Here is a 24522-nt window from a genome sequence, read left to right on the forward strand (position 1 = left end):
GTGTGATGTCATTGTACTAATACAGATGGATATGTTTATGCACAATATGTATGACTGTGACTTCCAGTAAGATTTAGCATAATTCAAGTTTGTAGAAGAATTTACCAGAATATATTTTACTGGCACAGTTTCTACAGTGCTATATTGGATTCCTCCACTAGATGCCAGTGCTGCCAGGAATGTGGATTATATCCATCAGTTGGTTGTACATTCACAGGCGTTGTGTGAACATTAACTACAAGAAGTTATGACAACAGTTGAAATACCCAGGTTAAAGATGAAAACCTGGCTGTGAACACAGAAGAGCTAAGACAGTGCTCTGTAATACACTGTTCAAGTAAAGGATTTTATGCTGACAGTAAATACTGTAAAACATGGGTTAGGCGTGTGTTGTAAGAAGTCTGCAGTGCCAGTTTGATTCCTGAGGGTAGATGTGTGTTTTTCCAATATGTGCTAAGAAAAACTTGGGAAAATTGATGCACATTGTGGGGCAAATTGTATTTTGTAGCCTCCTGGGCTGCTGCAGTCAGATTCACCAATGCTTTCCTTTGTGCACAGCAACATATAACATATCTTCATAATTCATATTGATCTGCATAGAAGTATGCTGTTTGGAAAAAAGAAATCTAAGCTTGATTAAGAGATTTCAAAAGATAACTAGAGTACCACAAAGGTAGTTACAAGAATTGTAGTTTTTAATGAGATTGATCAGTATGAGTTTTGGTAATTGAAAATTCACTATTGTTCATTTCAGTAGAAGTTATTTTTCATTTTTCAGTAAAGAGTGGTAATAAAAAGCAAGGAATTCAGGACAAAAAAAAAATATTCTCAAAGTATTGTATGAATTACATAAATAAAACTCAAGTATTTTGATGTGAGACATTCAATTTGGACAGGTTAAAAACCACTTTAAATGTGAAAGTTGTGTAAACTCCTACATACTGGAAGCCTCTCAAGCGTTTGAAATATTCACTCTAAAAGAGTTTATGCATCTTTTCAACATAATTTCTCCCTGTCTTGATGCTAGCTTCCTGCTGTTCACAATTGTGAAATTTTTCATGTTCCTTTTCAAGCACTTAGCATGAAATAAAAAGTGTGTGTACATATTCATCCCTGCCCATGTCAGAGGACAATTGATATCCCTTCCAATTCCATCACTGACCTCAGAAGGGGAAAAACAGATCTTCAGTGAGTGAAATCTATTTTCTGGTTGACAGTGTGATACCAGAATTGAATTGCATTTGCATTGCTTCTCAAATTCTATGGGACAGTGATTTTCTTAGTCAAAAATGTAAGTCAGAGCCCAACTCTTCCTTGTCACTCATTTAGCTATACAAGGTGAGAGCTAATATTAGAGGCTGAAGGCCTGATAGAGCTTGCTCTAGACACTAGGCATAATTCTGTTGTCTTCAGTGAGCTATGGCTCAGACCTTGAAGGTAAAAATCAGTCATACATCTGTAAAGGAACAGCAGTTCTTATTCTAGATGAAGCAAATTGAAGAGAATGAGGTGAGCAAAAGTCTTTCCTTCTCTCTTCCATGCCAGAGTTCACCATCTATGTCTGCTCTGATCTCCACTCAAGGAAGGAAACCTCCAGACTACAGCAGCATGCTTTTCATGTACATCTGTAATAGCTGCTGAGTATTCAGCAGGGAATCCAAAATTCCACGTTGTGACCGTGCTGGACAAGCTAACTCATGCCCCCATCCTGTTATTTTTGAGGAGCTCTACCAGCCTGTTAGCCAAAAGCAGTGGTTCATCATCAGTGAGAGGATCAGACAGCCCCTCTGTGAGAACAGCAGTGTGTGACAGGTGTGACAGCACCTGTGCCCTTGCTTGTCTCAGTGGGCTGTTTCTTCATCCCTGTGCAAAACGTGGCCTTGAATCTGGGCTAGGCAGAGGAACTGTATTCTTCTACAGAAGGGCACTTTGATATATTTGTGTGCATGACACTCTCATTCCCTTAAGTGGGAAGACAAAAGGGATTATTTTCCTGCTATTGTGTAAAATCTTCCCTCCAATGGGAGTAAAGGTTTGTAGAGGTCTTGTGTCAGGCAGTGCAGCTCCTTCTCCTTATTAGGATTATTGATGTGAACTTACTGGGGAAAAATAATGCGGCTTTGTTACCCACTCCTGCCACCAGAAATGCTTGTGGAGAGAGCAAGGCTAATCAAATGTGATTTAGGGGTACATTATTTGTACTGTCTCCCTCTAAAAAATGCTTTCAATCTAAGCTAAATCTCAGCTAAAGCTGGAGACCATAGAATCATAGAGTGGTTTGGGTTGGAAGGGACCTTAAGGATCATTCAGTGTGATGATTAAAGATCATGTCCCCTTTCCTATTTAATGTGATGCTACAGCCAGGAAATGGGACTTTCTAGTGGAAACCTGGAGAGCAAAATCTTACTGAAAAAGTAATTTTTAATAAAAGTTTATCCTTTTTTAAAAAGTGCATAGAAAAATATGTCCTTGGCGGATTCTAAGAAGCTTACTTAGGCTTACAAGATTGCTTCCTACCAACACTCACGGGTTATGTCTCTTCTCAGTGAGGGGAAAGGTATGTCCATTGCTGAGGGAATGCAAACTCTCAAGCTGATTCTGAGCACAGGAATGCAACTAAAAATGTCAAATTTTTAGCTGTCTCATGCAGGACAGCTCAGGTCCAGGCTGTATATAGCCTAATGGTTGCAATGCCATCCCTGATTCAGTAAACCCTGCCTTGCAGTTCTGCTCCTTTCAGAGCTTGTGAGTATCTTTACCCCACATGACCTTATCTTAAGTGCTTCTAAAACTTCTATTAGAATAAGAACATATGGACCAGTTTTTCAAATCTGTAAATGTTAGTTGGTGTTTATCAGTATTTCAACTCTTTTTGAGTTCTAGTAGGGGGTACAAAACCAGCAACTGAATGCTCTTTTTTTTTTTTTTTTTTTTTTGATAAATTAATCTATTAAAAATAGCTCTGGCTAGCCAGTTGGGGCATCTGATAAAAAGTCACCAAATACACAGCTGTTTACCAGCTGCTCAGAGGTGTCAGGAGGACCAAACAGCAGAACACTTAGTGGTTCCTTTTTAATTGAATGCTGGAAAATATAACAATTTGAAAGACATGATTTATTACTGCATTACTTCACTTTTATGCCTGTAGGCAGAAGTCAATCAAGCTAGAAGAACCTTAATGCAGAATTTCCTTGTTGCCAGTTCAGCTGAAAGAGCCTTAGTGCAGAATTTCCTTTTTACTGTGTTTAAAGCAGAATCTTGATATTATTGTGTCCTTCAGGCTGGCTTGTCATGGCCCAAGTGAAATGAAAGAAGTTGCACATTCAGCAGAACTGTCCAGAGGTAGTCTGTTGAAACTGCAGTGTTCAGACTCAAAATCACTTGAGGGAATAACTTCTACTCCTCCCCACTCATGGGAACAAAGGGAGCTGGTCAGCTCAAACTCTGACTGCAGAAATACAGTCATCAGCTATGGTACATGAGCTAGAATCAGTTCAGCATATCCAACTGGGAGCCTGGAAACTTCTTTTCATTTTCATGTTGTGAAACTATGATGAGGAAATTATTTTCCTATTATTCTCTGAAGTATTTATTAGGCAAAAAAAAATTATTTTGCAAATTTAATTTTAATAATTTGTAGCTATGTCCTAATGATTCATGGCTCAGGTTTACTTTGGATGAAAGCTTCTTTAGCTTGTTTAAATGCAGAAGAAGAGACACAAACCACATTTCCCCTCCCTCCCCTTTCTGGTGGCTTTGAAAATGAAAAATCTGCCAAAAGACCAATAAATAAATATGACAGATTGGTTACATATACCAGACCTTCTCTATATACAACTAGATTGGTGGCAGCCTACCCTCAAATACAGTGTTTGGTGTTGGCCAGGGAAGGCCAAGGGTTCCTGAAAGAGTCAGGGAAGAACTTGAACTAAGGTGAACCTGGTTTCACCCTAATTTCAGCCATTCTCCTGGTTTTATCCATGTCTCTTCTTAGGTTTCCTCATTCAGCTCTGAATTAAGAAAACACTAATCTGTTAAAATCTCCTCATCAGTGAGTGGTCATATCATTTCCATGCATGGCCTCATAGTCAGTGCTTTTGAGCTCCAAAAATAGGATGTGAAAAACAGTAAATAACTGCCTAAGTCATGTTTTCAAGTCTAAAAATGGTGGTCTCCCTCTGAGCCCAAGTATTAATCTATAACATGTAGGTAAGTGGGACTGAGAGCTTAGCATCAATATGAGCCAAGCACATTGAGCATGTCAGAGCACACTGAGGTGGTTGTGACAAATTAGTAAGGCTAACAGGGAGTCCTGGGGCTGTGGACAAAGTTGTTCTAGGTAGTACTTGGAATAAATGTACAATACAGTAACACCACAGCAGACCTCGACACCACGTAGAGATAAAGTTGTGTGAGGCCTTTTAGCAAATCTCACACCAAAGATTTCAGGAGTGGCACTAGTGCAATGAAAAGTGTATTTTGAAAATAATTGAGCTCCTCAGTAGCTACCTCTGCCAGTGCAGGAGTTACAATCCAGCAGCTCACAGAAGCCAATGTACAGAGAGAGATCTGCAGAGCTTTGCTTTCTGTTTTCCACAGCACCATGACTGCATGACTTACACTCAGAAAGTCAGAAAAAGGTCACCAAGCAATCACCAGCTGTGGTCCTGCTGGGGCAATGCAGTGATGGTTCCAATAAAAACCGTGCCTGGAGTGAAATCTTGCATCCAGTGCCAAATACCCACTGACTGCAGGGATCAGGGGAGGGAGAAGGCTCTTGCTGGAACCCAGCAGAGATTGCATTTAACCAGCTCCAAGTGGCCTCTGAGGGGGTGTGGGAGGTCCCAGCTCATTCTGGTTCTTTAGTGACCATTGCAGTTGGAGGTATTTCTACCTGTCAGCTGCAGAACTGCAAAGTGTCTGGACCACTCACTCAGGGAGTGAAACATCTTGTTCTAATGAGTTTCAAATCCATGTTTCCCAGGAGAAAAAAGTAGTTAAAATATGCTAGTTCTGTCCAAAGGTTAACAGCCAGTCTGGGTTGGTGTCCTCTTCTGAGGAAAATAGGATCCTGTACAGCAAAGGATAAAAGATTCAAATTTGGGAGATAACTTTTAAAATTAAGTTATTTACAGTTTTTGATTTGGGAAATCTTTCCATACTTTCTGGTTTATATCTCCTGCCACATTGTTCTTCCTGGCATAATTATAGCCTGACAATTAAAAGTGCCACCTTGCAAAGTCTGTGTGCTGTATATATTCACTGACACTGTTATGTAGTCAGTAATTTCAGAGCACTAAACAGGTACTACCAAGTATATGAATCTTAAACATAATTAATGCAACTGAGGACTGCTTTCTTTTTGAAATCTCAATCACATTCCTAGTAAACAATGTGTAAAACCCATTACAGTATATCTATCAAAAATTTAATTAAAAGAACTTGCCCAAGCAATGTTCTTAGGAGAAAATATATAGGGAAATCACTAGCAGAAAATTCAGAACAAAGATTCTGTGTTATAGCTTAGTTTATTATGTCCTTCCATATGTAGGTGTTTAATCTGAAACACTCATTCAAATTTAAATTCATTGCCACCAAAAAGATCCTTAGCAGAGAAAATACAAGGTATGCATTTTTATGCTGTTTGATGATGATACCTTTGCTTTACATTTTTCAGGAAAGGTGGTTTATGGGGAGCCCATTGCTGCAAGTCTTGGCACTGATGGCACCAACTACTGGAATAAAGACTGGGCTCATGCTGCAGCATATGTGATGGGACCTCCACTGAGACCAGATCCATCTACTCCTGGTTTCCTCATGAACTTACTGGCCAAGTAAGCAGATGAATAAACAGTGACCACTGATACCCAAATGCACAGCAAATTTTGGCAGGAGTACATACTAGCAGGCTGATGCTCTGGAGATTTTTGAAGTACAGAATGTTACATTATCAGAAAGGAGAAATGGAGGGTGAAATGACAGCAAAAATTGTAACCTGACCAGGAAGACAGGCTGTAAGTCAGTGAGAAATGTGTAAAAGGTGAGGTCACAGCTAGATTTTCTGGGGTTTGTTGTCAGCTGCCTTTTTCACTTGAAATTCAAATGCTGCATAAAACTAAGCCTGCTAATTTCTGTAGGTACATATAAGATATTCACTTCATAACGTCTGCTTAAGCAGGATGTAGAAAAAGAAGTATCTTTAGGATATCTGCACTTAACAAGACGTGTGGTTTCATTGGGGTTGAATTTGTCAGAAGAGCCTGTACAGGTATGCCTGAACAGAGGCCAACTGTTGTGCAGATCCATAGCAGTTTCAGAGGTGATATGAAGTGACACAGACTGGGGAATTTCATTTCCCAATGTAAGGATGAAACCAAACACTTTGCTTGCTCTGGGCAAAGTGGACAGTTCCTCTATTTGTGGGATGTCTTTGACGTACCCAGAGTAAAAAAGTCAGTGTTGGTGCTTGTTTTCCTCTGAGGGATTTCTGAAGAGGAAACTGCTTCATAGGGCAACTGGCTGTGGAGGAGCCAGTCTTGGAGGATGGGACCGAGGGCAGGCTGGCAGGGGATATCAGTTTTTGTCTTGAAGGATGGATGTCTTAATCTACCCAGTCTTACAACAGGTTTTCCTCTGTGGTGCTGTCTGGTACATGCTCTGATTCATAATGAATTTTGTTTCTCTGCAGTGGTGACCTATCTGTGACAGGGACTGACAACTGCACCTTTGACATATGCCAGAAAGCTCTGGGCAAAGATGACTTCACAAAAATCCCTAATGGAGTGAATGGTGTGGAGGATAGGATGTCAGTCATATGGGAAAAAGGCGTTGTAAGTATATCAGAATATCCAAACATAGTGGTAATTGATTTCTCCCACAAAACATGATCCCTCAGCAGGTATTGACTCTTCAGTTTTATCAAGTGTGTTTATCATAAGATAACTTATCCAATTGAAAACTGTAACAGTCTTTATTAGCTTTCACTTTATGCTCAAGGAAGATGGAAGAAGATTCTTATTGTCTAAAGTATTTCACTAAAGAATCATTTTGATTGTTTAGCAGTAAGGGATTGCTATTTTTTCAGTGGTACTGCAAGTATATTTCCTTGAGGCATTTTTTTCAACTTGTGAAATGAAAACAAAAGAGCTACCTACAGTTTCAACTCTTTCAGCTCTGTATTTTTTCCTTTTTGATCTCTCTCCAACTTAGCTATTGGAGGAGTTTGCACAGTGGTGTGCCTGTCAGCTTCTAATTTATGTTTTAAGAAATGCTTCTCTAATGTGACAAGATGAAATGAGCAGCATCAAGTCCCACTGACTTCAGATTCTCATACCAACACAAGAAGGGTCAGTGCTCCTCAGAAAATGTCTGATGAGGGGGAAGGTAAGGAAATCTCTTGAGGAATCTGCTGCATGCTAGGTGTTAGGATTGCTCTGGCATCACTGACATGTTTTATGAAAAATCCTTTCTTTAGGATTTTTTCTCCTGAGAAGCTGAGAGGCCTCAGAACAGAATGTAAACAATTCTTATCTGCTGCTGTGGAATGCAACAGGTGGATCTGTGATTGGTCTCATTGGGTTGTTTCTAATTAATGGCCAATCACAGTTCAGCTGTCCAGACTGTCTCGGTCAAACTTTTGTTATTCATTCTTTTTCTATTCTCAGCTAGCCTTCTGATGAAATCTTTCCTTCTATTCTTTTAGTATAGTTTTTAATATAATATATATCATGAAATAATAAACTAAGCTTTTTAAGCATGGAGTCAACTTTCTCTCATCTCAAGACCCCTACAAACACGGTCCCACTCTGCCAATGCAAAGCTGTTACATTCTGGAAGCCGTAGTTCCCTTGCAGTAGTGAAGTGACATTGATAATGCACCGTGAAGCATATTCACTTGTCACACTATAATTGCATACCTCACACACTTGGTAAGAATGTGGTTCATGATAGCTCTTGTTTATTGGTAGCTGGGATTCAGCTCCAGTTGGTGTCTACAAAACTCACACACTTGTGGCTACACTCACCTGTGGCACAGCTCTAGTGAGATTTCTTAGGGTGTAAACAGAAATCTGACTTGTGGCTCATATGAAACTGAGACATGACTGTGTCCATCAGTGCTGCTTTTGAACAGTGCATGCTGTTGGGCATGATCATTTTTTAAAAGTTCTTCAATTGATAATATCCTCCCTTTTTTCATTTGTAAAATATTACACAGCTCTGTGAGTTTGTTTGAACAGCTTCCCTCTCCTCCCACACACCATTACTTAGAAGAGCAGTGTTCACCATTCTCATTATACTTCTCTTCTCAGATGACTGCTCACAGACCACCATAAACATGTTTTTATGACAGTCTGATTCCCAGACTGACCTGCACAATATTGCTGCCAGTGTAGGTGGCTTTCCAAAGAAAAGCAGTCATGGAAGCTGGATAAATTAGTTATACAGCATTGGACAGTCTCAAGACACGTGTATATCCATTGTTATTTGCTATTTTGCTGAAACATCAGCAATCTGTTTTTTATACTACTTGATTGCAGCATTTGCTGATCGTTGCTCTACTCTGTGTCATTGCTAAAGAAATTTGCAAATCAGTTTTCCTATATTACACATTGTGCCTTGACTTGCCTTATCACCTTCTAGGGTCCCCTTGATGCTGTGTCACCATTTTCAAAACCCAGATACTCAAGAGATGTTACATTTCCTGAGGAAACTGCTGAGCAGGACTACAGATTTGAAGCCAGCTAAAACATTTCATTTCAGTTGACTTGAGGCTGGATCCACAGAGTGTTTGGTTTAAAGTTGTCTTTTTTTTCTCTTTGCTGTGGGATAAAGTAAGATAAAATTACTGTATTTAGTGAAAGTACATTGCACTATGGGCATCTAAGACAAATAGTTTTTACTTCTAAATTCTTCAGTATGACCTTTTTAAAAAAAAAGATGGATGTCACTCATCCTAGTTTTTCAACAGAAAAACATTTTTCAACAGAAAAACAGGAACATTTTTTCATTCCGTGTTTAAAAAAGTAATGAGTTTGCTTTTGTTTACTGTTTTGCAGCACAGTGGAAAAATGGATGAAAACAGATTTGTAGCTGTTACCAGCACAAATGCAGCAAAAATCTTTAACCTTTACCCAAAGAAGGGCAGAATTGCTGTGGGCTCTGATGCTGACATTGTAATTTGGGATCCTAAAGCTACAAGGTATGCATGGGAAGCTGTTCTCCCCCCTACCTTCCAGCCTTTCTGCAGGAAAAGAGCAACACAAAGCCTTTCTACAACAATAAGCCTTTAGTTGAGGGTGTGGTAGTTTTAAATAGCACCTCGTGTGAATTAATTAAAGGGCTTTTTCTCCCACAATAGTGTAAGTAATGAGAGATCTTTGATCTCTAGATGGATTAAAAAGCATTCTCTCTGATTGCTGACCAAGTGCAAAAATTAAAAAGTCTGTACATTATGTAATCAGAGCTTGGTATCCTAAGAGTAAAAATAACTCCTTTGGGACTTTAGAGCAACTCTTTTTAGTGCTGGAGTATGTTTGAATTCCTCCACTGCAGCATGACCTGTTACCAGCTTGTGTTTTGAACTTAGAGCCACTTAAAGCATGTTCAAAGGCAGAGTGAACTTACTTCTGAAGCTCAATATTTTCATGCTTATGCTGTTATTTAAGGAGTTTTCTGATTGTGTGCACAGTAATTCTGCCAGAGTAGAGCTTGTTGCACAGACAGAGGCACGCACAGTGTCCTGATGTCTCACCCTGCATGAGTTGATCCCATGGTGTTCCATGGAAAGGGCTCACACAGCTTACTGTGCATGACAGCTGATTCCTGTCCTCAGTGTATTCCCACCATCCCACCTCCATAGTCAGGGCTCTATGAATATCTCAGGAATTATGTCTTGAGTCTGGCTCTTGTGGCCATCCTGGTCTTGTTTGAGCTGCCTGGAAATGGTCTGAGGGCTGTCTGTCAGAGCCAGATCTGCTGGGAGCTGTGTCTCAGCTGAGCTGCCCACGAGCTCTGTGAGTGCATCTCCACTGTTCCAGGGATGTGCAGGGGAACTCAAGGCTCTGCCAGCCCAGCCCTGCCTCTGACCACCCTGCAGCAGCAGCAGCAGGTCAGGAAGTGCTCTGGGGGGTGGTTTTCTTTCTCTAGTGAGCAGTGTGACCATACAACTGTGCTTTCAGCCTTTGATTTTTGAAAAGAAAAAAGTTGAATACTCTGCCCGTGGTGTAGGAAAGTTTTGAAACGTAACTGGACATGTCTGATTTTGGTAGCCAAATAGATAACATGCTCCACCACCCTCTGTCCAATCCTAGATTTACCTTACACAAACAGAAGTCTTTTGGCCAATGTTCTGGTTTTTTGATTTTTGATATCTAATTCTCACACATTTCAGTATATTAATGAGTACCAAAAACACGTGAAAGTGTGAAGCTTTCTGTGTTTTAAGGTGCAATATTTGAGGATATGGAGGTTGCTATTCAGAAGTCCCACAAAAAAAACTGACAGCACCAGCAAAAGAAGTTTCAGGAGTGTCAACAACCCAAATAAATATAGAGGCTTGCCCAGTGCTGGGTCAGGGAGATTTTCATGTGCATTATGCCTTCTGGCATGTTGAGCAGGCATATTTTGAGATACCAGCACTGAGCTATTTCAGGACAGTGGAGCTATGAACTCTGATTTTAAAAAACCCTGAAGGATTGTTTTCTGAACTCTCCTCTGCTCTGCCTGGGGAAAAATGAATCTAGAGGGATAGTGGAGTTCTGACAGTGTTCTCAAGGTGCTTTGTCAGCTCCTGTGATTATTTAATTTTTTTGCCTCTCAAACATTTCTTCTGCTTCCCTTCATTCTCTCCTGAGTGCCCTAATTGCCTTTTCACCCTCTTTGGCTGTGAAGGTGCAGTTTTCCTTTAAGCATTTTTTAAAACATTTAAATTTTATTTTCTTATTGAGCAAGCCTATTTAAAGTTCAGCCAGTATTTTCCTTCCAGATCTGGTACTGTTCCCATTGTTTATCCATCTGGGTGTGCTGGAAACAGTTTCTCTGCAGGTACAGTTTTGTGAGCTATATGAGACAGTATAAATAAATCTCACTGCAACTTGTCTGTTAATTTCACTACAAATCCTGAAGAGGGCATAAACAGCCCAGCATTAAAAAAGGGATCTAGCCAATGGATTTCAGCCATTTAAGATGTTACACAAGGCACAGCCTACTGTGCTTTGTTGATGCTGGGGAGTGATTTTCATTTTCACAATAGGCTTCTTCCTCTTTCTTGCTAAGTTCTTCTTCTTTTGTGCATGACTTTTTTTCTTGTTTGCAACCATGAGTCTTGCAGGAGGGAAATGCAATTTTCCAGTTCTGGTTTGAGGTTGTTTTGCTGTAGTCTTAAAATTCTGATTGATACCAGCCTAATGAGTTAGACAATTGCTGAGGTATTGCTGTGAGGAATTGATCTTATCACTGTCTGTCAGAGGAAGTCTATACAGAAGATTCTAGAGTCATTTAGAAAGGTCCTGCAGCTCTTTCATACTAAAAACTTGTATCCCCACAAAATCAGTGGCATTTCCCCACCCACATGATTGCACAATAATGTCGGGTGCAATCTGAGCACTCAGGATTTTCTCTTTCTAGGTTACAAAACCCCCGGGAATTCAGCATGACGGCTCTGCAAACGGGGAGCAATTGCAATTTAACGTTCTGCTTCCAGCACTCTGCTGCCCTAGCTGAGGCTTTCAACTGTCAGCTTCATTGACTGGCCTATTTCTGTAGCATTTTCTGGTAATTTCTGCAGAAAATACTATATCAACAACTATAACATTTGCTACTGTGTTTAAAAGCATCTGAATATTGGTTTTAGCAGGACTGCATGACAGCAAGCATTATTGGGAAGAAACATTAAATGCACAAATTGGTTAGAAACGGCATTACAAAAGATGGGTTGTGAGTCCTGCCAAAGTAGGTGTTTTCTTTAGCTTCCTTATACTTATTCCATTCATTAAAAGCCACAAAAATACAAAAGGGTTCTGTGGGTTTATTGCAAGCCATGTGCTACCCAATATCATATTGCAGACCTCAACACCCTCAGCATCCCAAGTACAGTCTGTGCATACAGGATTGTTCTGTGAAAACTCCTCAGGAAAATGCATGTAGGCAGCAAATGTGTGCTCACTGTACCATCTTATTTAAATCTGTGCTTTGATCAAGACTGCTCACTGACTTCTTTTGTGGCTGCACACAAATAATATAAAAGCCCCAAGTATGTGAGACAAAAGCAACTGTAAAGACTTTTTTAGGAGGAGAAAGCAGAGTAAGTAAGGAAATTCACCTGTCAGCAAGTCAGTGTCCTCTATAGCTGATGCCTTTAGCTATTTGAAAGCAAGCAAGAGTGTAAAATCTCTAGGGTTTGTTTCAGAAATGCTCAGCAAGGAATCCAAACACTGCAGTGCCCAATTCAGGCAGTGAAAAGAGCTGAGCATCCTTTGTAAAGTAGGGGCAGAAGGTCCTAAAGATCTTGTAAAGAGACATCCAGCTCCCAGCAGATACTAGGGCTCAATTAATTCACTGTAGCCTGTCGGAGCCTTGCAAGTAAGCTCTGGATCAGGTCCCAAAGGCAAGATCAAACACCCAGAAGGATAAAAAACCTGTCTCAAATAGGGTTTAACTTTCTAAGTCGAGCCACTTCATTATAACAACATGCAAATCGGGAAGCCACGCTCCCCAGGGTGTTTCCCTCATTAAATATAGCTGAGAAGTGAGATACTTCTGATTGCAAAGGCAGAGCTGGCTGTGCAGGTAGCACCACCCTCTTAGGGCTTTGCTGGAGTGGCCCACTTTGGCAGGCCCAGTGTGTGCCCCACAGGTGCTGATGGAGCTGGGCAGTGGTGGCTGCAGCCCCAGTACAGCCCCAGAGTGGGACCCCACCAGCAGGAGATGTGGGAAGCCTTTAGTGGGGCTGGGAGGGAGGAAAGGGACAGGTCACTCTGTAATCTACCTGCCTGACGTGACAGAGGAAGATGTGTTTTCTAGTTTGTTTTTAGTCTTTTTGCATTTTGAGGGAAGCAGTGACTGGATGTGAATCAGCAAAATGTCAAGAGTTCCCCTGTCTCCTGGCATATGTTCATGGCTAAACCTTTTGCATTTGTTAGAACCAAAATCTGTAGCCTATGTCTGTCTCGTTTGTTGTCAAGCCTTCAGCCTCAGAGGCTTAAGAGGGGACTTTACAATGCTTAAGCACTCTGCCAAGTAACTGCCTGTAATTTTTAGTAACACAAGAGAGGAAGAAACCAAGATGTTAGCAGAAGATTAGAATAAATAATGCTGTAACTGTCTTACTCTTTTGATGAATGAGCATAATTTTGAATACTGAATATATGGATGACTGCATCTAATCACAATGGGACAAAATGAAATAATGTGGTGTACAAATATCTATGCATAGGACAAGTATGTTCTGGCATTTTCAATAGCCCCATGTTCTGCACAAGTGAAAACAGTGTTCATGCATGAATGTACACTAATTCACCAGAATCCTGCCAAAGACATCTTATCTCAAATTAAGAAAATGGGGAGAAGGAAACAATAGGCACAAATTAAAATATAGGAAATTCCATTTCAACATGATAAATAATATTGTTTTTCCTGTGATGGGGATCAAACACTGGCACAGGTTGCCCATAGAAATTGTGGATGTCCCTCTTTGAAGGCACTTAAAACCCAATTTAACATGGCCCTGAGAAGCCTACTTTGACTGACTCTGATCAGAACAGAGGGCTTGAAATAGATGATCTCCAGAGATGCTTTCCAACCTCAGTGACACTGGTTCTGTGACCTGTAACAAGATAAGCTCTCTGAAAGTGCTTGATGTTTGTTTCCCTAGTAACTTGCTCTCTCCAAAATGTCACTTGGTCTCTTCAGAGAAGTGAACCTCAGAAATGTTGCCCAAAAAAATTAAATAATTCTTTATTTTCCATTTACATAATTCTGACTTTTTTCCCCTTGTAAACACTTCAAGATCTTCTCTAGTCATTGAATAGACTAATTTGTGTTCTTTTTTTGCATGGTTTTTGGAAGCTATTTTTTTCTTTGCTGCTTCTCTTCTGCCCACAGTTTGTTCACAAACGTTCACTTCCATTCTGTATCAGCTTGGAACAATTGGTAGGACCAGACTGGATAATACTGTTGACAAATGAGCTGCTTACCATAATTAAAAAATTATTTTGTTGTCATTGTCTAATCCCCTTAAAATGATGAATTTTAGGAGATATGATTGCATGAAATAAATATCCCATTTCCTCAGATAAGTCACTTTGCTCTGAAGCTCCCAAACATTAACTTCCTGCCTCTTCTTGCATCTCTTTTTATCTACAAACCTTCTCAATTCATATGACTACTCAAAAGTAATGTTTATTGAAGATATATTATAAGAGGCTAGGTAATTTACAAATCAATGCCTGCATATTTTTGCATATGCAGTTAGTGCAATTCCTTAATACAATGTAGGCCATGAGGTTTTTAATCCACATTATAGGCTTATAGCCAGCATTTTTACACACAGATTTGAAGACTTTCTTAGATTTCCTCTATTTTCTTTTTCCCATTCTTTGCTTTTCTTTTAAATAAAATTCTTAATTATCATTATAAATGACTAGTGACTCAGAAAACACAGAAAGGTGAAAGATTTATTTTGTTCTAGGTTTTAGAAAAGCGGGTTAACAATATGTAGAGTTCAAAGGCATCTGAAGGTGAAGAGGCAATTCACAAAGGCTGATACTGTCCTCAGCAAAGTGGCATTTCTCACCTACCCCCAGCTCTGAAAAGCTCAGAGATACTGCACTATAAGCATTGAGAGAAGTTACTTACAGCTCAAATACTCACTCCTACATCAGCTGGTTTTCTTTGGCAGCTGTCAACAAAGCAGATGTTTTCAATTACAGACTTTATGACTACATTTTAAATTGGCTAATTAATTGATTATAAAACAGGTGTCCTCCATTTACTGAAATGTTGAACAGCTATTCTTGCCTGAGGGCTGTTATCTACAGCATTCCTTCATATTCCTGTCTCTGAACTTTTTAAAGAAATCTGGGTGAGGTATGTAACCATTTCTATTGAATGTAATTAAATTCTTCATTTGCTTGCTTATGTGACCTTGAAAATTAAAAGGACAATTCTTATGATAGTCAAAGTTTTGGTTCCAGAGCTGATGTAGCTTCATGTCCTATTCATTAGGAAAGGTATAAGGCCACTCTAACATCTAATGGTTTCCCTTCATCCATGTCCCCCTCCTGCCCAGCTGTAACTCACTGTTTACTGTTTCCATTTCTGACTGAAGCATAGACATATTTGTTGAGAGGAAAACTGGTCCCTCTAACTCTTTAACAAAGTTTAGGTTGTAACTTGAGCTGACTATCTGCATAGTCTTGAATTTCACCCTATGTGTTGCTGCATTAGTCTAAGCTGCTGCTCTTTTTCAAGTTTCAAGAGGCAATCTGTATTTTATTGAGTTGCAATACTCTAGACGTGGCTGTAAATTTTCTTGAGTTGCAATACTCTAGATGTGGCTTTCTCATGTAGAGCATAAATAAATACAGAACTGCTTGCCACTGTATCTTCACACAGACCAAACCTGTTGGCTGTTCTTAGACTAAATTACTCTTTGACTCTAAGTTAGTTGGACAGGTGTAGGATGGTGAAAAAAAGGCAATTTCAGAAGTGTCTTCCTCTTCAGTACTAGAGGAATGCCAATCTATATATTAATAGCTTCAAATCACTTGGCAAGCCAGGTGTATCAAAAGCAGTTGCAGTGAACTGCATGGAAACACTGATGTAAGGACAATATAGGACTTGATGTGTTTAGAGTATCCTCTTGGAAAGGAGAATGTTGTTTTAAGTGTTGAAATAATTGTTCTGATCTGAGCCTCCAGTTGAGAAGGAGTTGTTTGAAATGAGCCACTTCAATTTATAACCAGAATCAGATAATTTTACAAGTATTCTTTTAAAAATACAATACAAAGTTTTGAAACTTGGACTCAGAATCTTTTCATGCTGAGTAACCCCTTATGTCAGGCATCACTTGGGATGCTGGAGACAGCTGTTAAATTGTACTCTACCATGGTGGTAGCCTTGGTTTCTTGGATTATCAGTGGGTTACAACTGTTTTTGCTGCTAGCTGAGAATAAACATCAGAACTTTGCTAAGCTGATACTTCTAATTAAGCAGTCTGTTGCATAAGGTTGCTGAATTGTGATCTTCAGACCCAAACATACCACCTAGTTCTATTTGGTTGCTTGCTTGCTTCCTGAAACTTTTACTGACATTGATAATGTCAGTAGGGTTAAATCACAGGCAAATTTTGGTGATTTCCATCAGGGAAAATACACTTCACTTTCAGAAAGGGCAGCATGATCAACATCTTGTTTCAACAGAAGAGCTCTATATTAATTCTATTGAGATTTGTTGCTGAGGCAAGCTCTGGAAATGTGTTTTGTCCTATTGCAAAGTTTAGCTGTACAACTGGATATTACTTTAAAATGTGCCAACTTCCATTCATTTTGTATCTTTAAATGAAGGACATACTTACCTCTGAGGCATGGTTACCTCTAGTGATCCTGTTCTCACACATTTAAACAGCTCACATGTTGATGAAGAATCTTGCTTATTTTTCTGTATTTCCTCAAATTACCCTCTCCATTTTTCTTTTCATATCCTGGTGCTATTGTGCCAGTAGATAGGATATATACTCAGAGAATGCTGAAGATTATTATATTAGTTTTTCTTACTTACTGTTCTAGCAATTGGACCCATAAGAGTAATGCAATAAGCTAGAGGAATATGTTCAGAAACTCCTGATAGGGCTATTATAACAACCATGGATAAATTTGTCTGACAGCATTTGATAGGACCAGTGAAAACAAGAGAGGTTTGATTTTTCCCAGTGTGAACCTACAAGGTGATGCTGATATTGGTGAGCAGGCATGCATAAGTTTTCTGGTCAAGGTGTGTTGTATAAGGCAAAGTTTTTACTCCTATGGGTAGACTACTCATAGGTGGTATTTACATATATATATATAGCCTTTGAAATGCCAGTTACCACCAAGATTTAAATGTAGCCCTTAGCAGAACCAATTACTCTTAGTTCAACATAATGATATGAAAGAAAAATAAGTATCCCTCCATGAATTCTTTTTTTCCTCCTCATTATATAATAATTTTGAATATTTAGTATGATTGTTTTTGAAAATGGCTACACTTCAAGTAAGATAAATATTTGTGTTTCTAATTTTGATAAGGATATTGACTAAAGTTTAAAAAAAATCTTCTCCAAATGGATCAATATTTTAATCTACTAATATTTCATATTTCTTTTGACTTTGATAATTCCTTCCAAACTCCTATCCCAGAGCTTGCAGAAAGATGTAGTCTCTGGAATAATATGAGTGTATGTATATGCATTATAATATATGCATGATAGATTTTTGATTGCGCGAGCACTCATCCTGGAAAAAGCCTGATTAGTAGCCAAAGGCATAAAGCTTCCTTCTTTTCAGAAACTATAAAGTTAACAATAATGTTGTTAATGACAATTAAAATATAAATTCTCTAAATAATATATATAATCTGTACCTTGGATACAGGAAGTTAAAATAGTTAACTGAAACTCAAAGACTGTTATTACAGTACGTAGCTTAGCAGGGAAAATGGACAATAAAGGAGGTATACACAGCCTGGACTTCCTGAGAGTAATGTCAGCTCTAGAATTGGCTCTGCCTTTAAAGTAGCCAGCTGGGGTTGGAAAAACTGTCTAGAAAAATGGAAATCGTATAGAATGAGGTCTATATATACAAAACCCAATAACACAATCATTCAAATGAGTGCTGTTAAAGTCTGACATTCTAATTTACTTAATACCCTTGGAGGAAAGGTTTGTACAAGTGTGATGTCATTACTATTTAGCAGCCTTAAGATACTTGGGCTGTCAGTCATTGAATCAATCAAGCTCACACTAAGCATTACCAAAAATCATTACTATCTACTAGCTTTCCAATGAAGTGGTCTTTGTGTTATTTGTGAGACTCATTCTATGAAACATTGCAGCCAAGCTTTTCAAACTTGAAATTGCAAGTCATTCCAGCTAAAAGGTCAGAGCTTTTTCTGATCGAATTTTGCATAGATATTTGCTTGACAAGGCAAAATAAAATCATGTTATCCGAAGAAAATATTACAACCTGTGTTTTTTTCCACTAATCTCTTTTGTAGTGGAAAATTTTGCATTTAAAGGCTGCTGAGTTCTGTCCTTTTGACTCCCTCTTCATTCTTTTGAAATGCAATTACTGTTCAATGAAATGTTATTGCACTATCCTACTTTTACAGCTGCTCTCTGATGTACTGTACAGGGCTGTAGTTAAATAATGTTGCTAAATTTTCTTCCTATATCAATTCATCAACATTTTATAATGAAGTCAAATGCACGAATCATAGTAATTTTTGTGTGTTGTTTCGCAAACACAGGACAATATCTGCAAAGACACATCACCAGGCAAATGACTTCAATATATTTGAAGGAATGGTTTGCCATGGAGTTCCAGTTGTGACAGTTTCAAGAGGCAAAGTGGTTTATGAAGGTGGAGTTTTCAATGTCACAGCAGGAGAAGGCAAATATGTCTCCCGTCCACCATTCCCTCCATATGTCTACAAACGAGTCAGACAGCGGGAACAGGTTAATTAAACTAATAAATCTCTGTAATGCCTTGTACAACATGAGGATAACTAGCTCTTGGGAAAAGAAGTTTGGGGATTCAGTGGTAATTTTCCTTACTAATCAAAATATGCCAAGGTGGGAGGAAAGGAAGTGAAGCACTTGAATTTTATTGCTCTTTATCTTACAGAAAAATATCATAGACTAGTTCCTGCCCTTACAAGAGTCTGTCCAGCTCGTGAACAAAGCCTCAGTACTTTTAAAAATAAACATGTCCTACTTGCAATAAAAGTGGGCAAAGTTGTGCTTCTGGGTAATCTAACTGCTACATTTCATCACTGATTTCACTGAAAATCAGAGAGCCCAAATTTCATATGCAGGAAGAAATATTGCACCAAGGAAGAAATAAAAAATTTTCTAATTCTTTCATGGATCAGGTATTTCGAGCTAAACCCTGCAGAGCATTGAACATTTTGCAGTGTTTCAGCAAGAATGTGTTAAAATGGAATATCTGCAAAGGGCACTGCAAGATAGCTCTGTTTAAGCTTTTGGGCCAAGCAAGATAGCTCAATTTAAGCTTTTGTTTTCTTCTATTTTTTAAAGAGAAATATTTCAAATACATAAAGATTGGATTTTCAGTGCCTGTTTACTGTGCAACCATCCATGATGTTTTTGCATCCTTAGCGTACTGTGAATAGTAAAGCACACTGAGTAAGTACATTTTAAAATCTCCACCTGAACCAGTGGGATTCATTGCAGGATCTAAAAACTGAATCCATGTGAATTAAGGTCTAGTGAAATGCTCCCAAAATAATTCTTTATATTTTTTTCTTCTGTTGTCTTGATGGACTGAGAAGGGCGTGTGCAAGCGGCTGAGGACGCTTTCCTCCAAAGAACACAATTTCACAGCAGGTAGTGAGCTGCCTGCATGTTCACACATACAATACAGTATCAAAACTAAACTAAACTGAAATTTATAAGAAATTCAATAATTACACAATTCTGAAAGACTTCCATGGATATAGAGGTTTCCATTTCCCATCAAAGCTAGAGAGAATTTTCCTTTAACCCAAACATCAATTGCAGCACGTCTTCAGAAGTGATTTTTCAACCAGCTCAGCCTCCTGCAGGCAGCAACTGGAAATAGTGAGTGATAGATATCTACACAAGGCAGAATTTGCTTTGTTTCATTGATATTTATTTACCTCTCTTACCTGATGTATCAAAAACATCACTGGAAGATGTGAATATTCTAACAAATAGAAGGATCCATAAAATGAGGTGGAACATGTTGTTTCTTAAAAAAATGATTTAGAATTGGATTGTTTCTGTGCTGAGCAGATTTACCCACCCAGCTCCTGATGAAAGCTGAGAACTGAACAGCTTAATCCCAGTGCAAGAGATCTCTTCCAGAGAGAAGTTAGATGAAAGTATTGGGATGCATTTCATAGAAGGACTTCTATTTCAATTTTGTCCATTTAGCAATTGCAAGAGAAGACAAAATAGTGAAAGATTTGAAATATTTTATTGCAGGTATGTCAGCCTGTTCCTGTCAAGAGGGCACCATATGCAGGCACGGTCTCAGGAGCACCTGTCACACGAAAATAACAAACTCATTCCCCAGTTGTGGCTGTTGCAGGTAACCATCTCTTTTGCTTAGTAAAGACTGTTTAATGCTCCTCTGAAACTTCAAGAAAACAAAAGGGTAGCAGGCTGTCTATCTGGTGACAGGCTTGTCTGGAATAAGCCCTCTCAAAAACTGAGTTGTCTTGGTATCTGTAAATTTGACAAAAAGGTCTGGCATCCCAGGCATGGAGAGCCTCATATTGATTGGAACCTTATTTTAAAAGTTCAGTTGAAAGAAACTGATGAAGCTTAGCTGCTAGACTGAGATGTGGGTATGAAGGCCCATACAAAACCTGGGTTCAGTTAGCAACAGGAGCACAAAATGAAGCATGACTATTTGACTTGCAAATTTACAAAGAACTTGATGTAAAAAAATTAAATTTGTTATTGTCCCTGTGTTACAGACAGTAACCCCCCAACAAATGTGCTGTTTGGGTTAAGCTGACAGATTTCATTTGCAAAAACAAAAGCTGTCTTCACAAAAAAAGAAGGCTCCAGGGAGACCTTGGAGGAGCCTTTCAGCACCTAAAGGAAGCCTATAAGAGAGCTGGAGTGGGATTTTTTTTTTTATAAGGATGTGGAGTAGTTGAACAAGGTAGAACGGCATTACACTGAAAGAGACTGTAGGTTTAGATTAGATATTAGGAAGAAATTCTTTATTGTGAAGTTGGTAAGGAACTGGAACTGGTCATCCAGAGAATTTGTAGATGCCCCATCTCTGGAAGTGTTCAAGGCCAGCTGGATGGGGACCTGAACAGCCTGGTTTAATGGAAGGCATCCCTGCCCATGGCAGAGGGGCTGGAACTAGATTATCTTCAAGCTTCCTTCCAACCCACACCATCCTCTGATTCCATGAATAAAGGTGGTGCAGACAGTGCCAGCAGTGTTTGAATTAGTGTGAGCTCATCACTGCTAACAGGAGTAACACCCTCATCTCCCCTTCCCTCCTCTGCAGTGTTCACTGTGTAACTTGGTTATTGACAGTCCTTGTGTGTGCCCTGGTGCTTGGCAGACCTTTCTGTGAGCAGAAGTCAGTTAGCTTTGTTTTCTGGGTTAGTTTTCTGTTGCCTTGGTGAGCTGAAGTGTCTCTTAGAAGAACCAAGCAGAGGTCAGTGCAGTGCAGCATATGAGTGGGGTGAGGCTCTGGGAAGGAGGACTAGTGACAGCACCACACTCTCCAACTGTTTAGCAAGCAGAGGAAATGCTTCAGGAAAAGGAGCCACACTGCTGCTCTGTGCCACCTGCAGCTGAAATGTTGTCTGCTGCAGCAGGGGAGTTGATTAATATGTGTTGGGGGAACGGTGAGTGGCAGGAAGCATGCCATAATCCAAACTGAAGTTTTGGGTGCAAATGTGTATCAGCAATGAGATCAGCTAGTTTGAGAAATGATTTCCCAAGAGGTCAACAGAAAGCCCCAGTTTGTACCTCAGATAAAATGAGTCTGTTCTTAGTATTAATTAATATGGGACATGAACAAACCTGCTATGGTAGGAGGGTGAAATTAACTCTTCCACATTTCATGGTATCATTCTTTAAAGCTGCCTTACAGTGAACCTCATCCAGGACATCAGTAGCAGCAGCAGAGTGCAGTATCCTATTTGTTTTTCTCTGTCCTAAGGGAAAAGCTTTTGTAATAGAGAGGACTAAAGGCTAAAGCTTCAGTAGAGTGAGGGAGCAATAATCATTCTTTCTAGCTCCTAACACTCCTTCTCCATTATTACCTCTGAGTGACAAATTGCAAAGAAGAGATTTTCTTTTGAAAGATGATATTGTATTGTCTTTTTCTTCTCTGTAGATAAAAGCAAATGAAAATGACCTTGCTGCCCCCACCAGCAGTTCCTTCTGGGTCCAGCAATCAATGCACAATCAACTTCTTAAGAGCCAACATGAAACAGCAGTAACCAATAAGCATTATACTTGGTTTCCTACATAAAATTGTCATTGAAATTTATCTTTGAAAATACTTTTGCTGTAAGAATTGGAAAATTCTTTTTGGAAAGTGGAGTCATAATAAGAAAACCCTACAATTATAATGTGGCAACAGTTCTGTGCATTCTTAAAATAATGTAAGTTTTGGGATGGTATTTCTTAATGTTTACCTTCAGCTACCCAATAAAGTAAAAGCAATGAAAAATGGTGTTTAGGAACATTTTTCAAACTCTGCCCCACTGGGTCCCAGGAGATGAATCCAAATTCACTAATTTTATATGTTAGGAAGATCTCTGTTGTGCTTGGCAAAGCAGAGAATTCTGAGAGCAGGTGCTGAATTTTATTTTTTTAATTTTCCCTATCTGGAAGGGGTCAGTACAGAAATGTGCTGATTCAGAACACTCACTGTTTTGGAGCTGCTGCCCCATCTCCATGTCACTGTCTTTAAAGAACGTTATATATTTTGTCCCTGCCAACTGCACCCCAAGCTTTTATTGGTGGGTTCAGCTATTTCCCTTGTTGAGAAATAAGTGAAAATGGCAAACCTATACCAACCATACTTGTGAACTCACCTCCAGTAACAGTTTGTGTTCTGGCTTTATGGAGAGACACACACCCATTGCCTGAAGGTTTATGAAGTGAGATCACCAGAGCAAAACCATAATGCATCAATATCAAAAAACCCTTCTAACTGAAAAATTAGGTTTTCCCCAGTGTAGCTAATACTTTGGTTTTTTGTAGGATAAGATACCTAATTTCAAAAAAATCTCTTTTGCTCAATTTATCTAATTCCCATTTTCAGAGGTTATAGTACTTTCAGAAGCACTATTCTGCTATCATGTCTACACAAATTTTGATTTGGAGAACTGGAATGTTTAAAGTTGCACTTTCATATATAATAGCTCTTCTTTTTAAGCAGGTGCCACTGGGAAAAATTTAAGAGAGTGTCGTGGTTTAATCCCAGCTGGCAGCTAAGTACTACACTGACATTCGCTTGATTCCCCCTCACAGGTAGGGGGGGAAGAGAATCAGAAGAGTAAAAGTTAGAAAACTTTTAGGCTGGGATCAAGACAGCTTAAATGGTAAAGCAAAAGCCATGCCCACAAGCAAAGCAAAACAAGAAATTCACTCCCTATTGTCAGGCAGGTGTTCAGGTGTTGCCAGGAAAGCACTCTGAATGTCCCCCCTGCTTCTTGCCCCAGTTTTACATGCTGAGCATGAGCATATGGTCTGGAGTATTCCTGAGGTCAGCTCTCCTGGCTGTGTCCCATCCCATCTCCTTGTGCATGCCCAGCTCACTTGCTCATGGGATCGGTGAGAAACAGAAAAAGTCTTGATGCTGTGTGAGCATTGCTCATTGATAATGAAAGTATCCTTGAATTACCAATTCTGTTTCCAGCACAAATCCAAAACATAACCCCTCGCTAGCCACTGTGAAGAAAATCAGCTCTACCCCAGCCAAAAACACCACAGAGAGAAATGAGGCCAACACAAAATCACCTGTACAGGGAGTTAGCTGTCCTATGTGCACAAACAATGTAACCTGCACTGTGCAACCCACAGGCCAAACAGGCACTGAAAGTGCTGTGTATTTTAACACACATTAAACACATTTAATACACATTAAAAATATGATAATTACTATTATTTTTGGCAGTGGAAAGCAGACTTGCAGTTCCTGCTTTACTCATAGGCATACAGTGATGTATGAGCTTTTATGAAAAACAAACTCCTATTAGGTCAGTAGTTCCTGTGTCTCTAAACAGAAAAAACTGGGTTTTTCTTGTAAGATGATGGAGGATAGTCATGGGACTGGTCAAGAAGGTCTAGCAGCATTTCTCAGGTTTATCTTTGGGGTTGCAGAACAGCAGAGCCATCAATCCAGCACTATTACAAGGAAACAGAGTTCACTGCTCAGTACAGACTTCTGTACTGTCATGGTCTGCATCTCAGTTTGTTGTCCAGTCTCCCTTTACAATCAACAGAGAAAGAGATGCTTCTGCAACTTTTTTTTTGTCTCTGCATCAAGATCTCACGCAGGTTAGATGAATCTGTCTGTGATGTGGATTCCAGAGGCAGGAGCAGAAAAGCAGTTTGGGAGATCTCATCCCCGATTGCACAACGCTGCTTTCATTGCCATCATTTGCCAGAGAAAGCCTCATACGGGCAGTACATGCTTGTTGCTGGCTCTCAGCTCACCACCCGTGAAACCCGTGGCTGTGGATCAAACACCCACACCTGCAGCACTTCTGCCTGAAGCATCAGGGATGGATCTCTGC

The 24522-nt window shown here is 39.4% G+C and overlaps 1 protein-coding gene across 1 annotated transcript in view; it reads left to right on the top strand.

Moving 5' to 3' along the window:
- DPYS (dihydropyrimidinase) overlaps positions 1–22200 on the top strand; it is a gene marked incomplete at its 5' end in the record, with an annotated part of 31187 nt that extends 8987 nt beyond the window's left edge. Inside the window, 6 exons of the mRNA XM_084202323.1 lie at positions 5678–5834; positions 6689–6830; positions 9057–9199; positions 18502–18709; positions 20222–20327; positions 22110–22200. Of these exons, the coding sequence (XP_084058449.1) occupies positions 5678–5834; positions 6689–6830; positions 9057–9199; positions 18502–18709; positions 20222–20296 (725 nt within the window). The 3' untranslated portion in view covers positions 20297–20327; positions 22110–22200. The remainder of the gene's footprint in view (positions 1–5677; positions 5835–6688; positions 6831–9056; positions 9200–18501; positions 18710–20221; positions 20328–22109) is intronic.
- Between the last annotated feature and the right edge of the window lie 2322 nt (positions 22201–24522).

This window comes from Fringilla coelebs (genome assembly GCF_963513975.1).
Source record: "Fringilla coelebs genome assembly, chromosome: 1".
Lineage (NCBI taxonomy): Eukaryota > Metazoa > Chordata > Aves > Passeriformes > Fringillidae > Fringilla > Fringilla coelebs.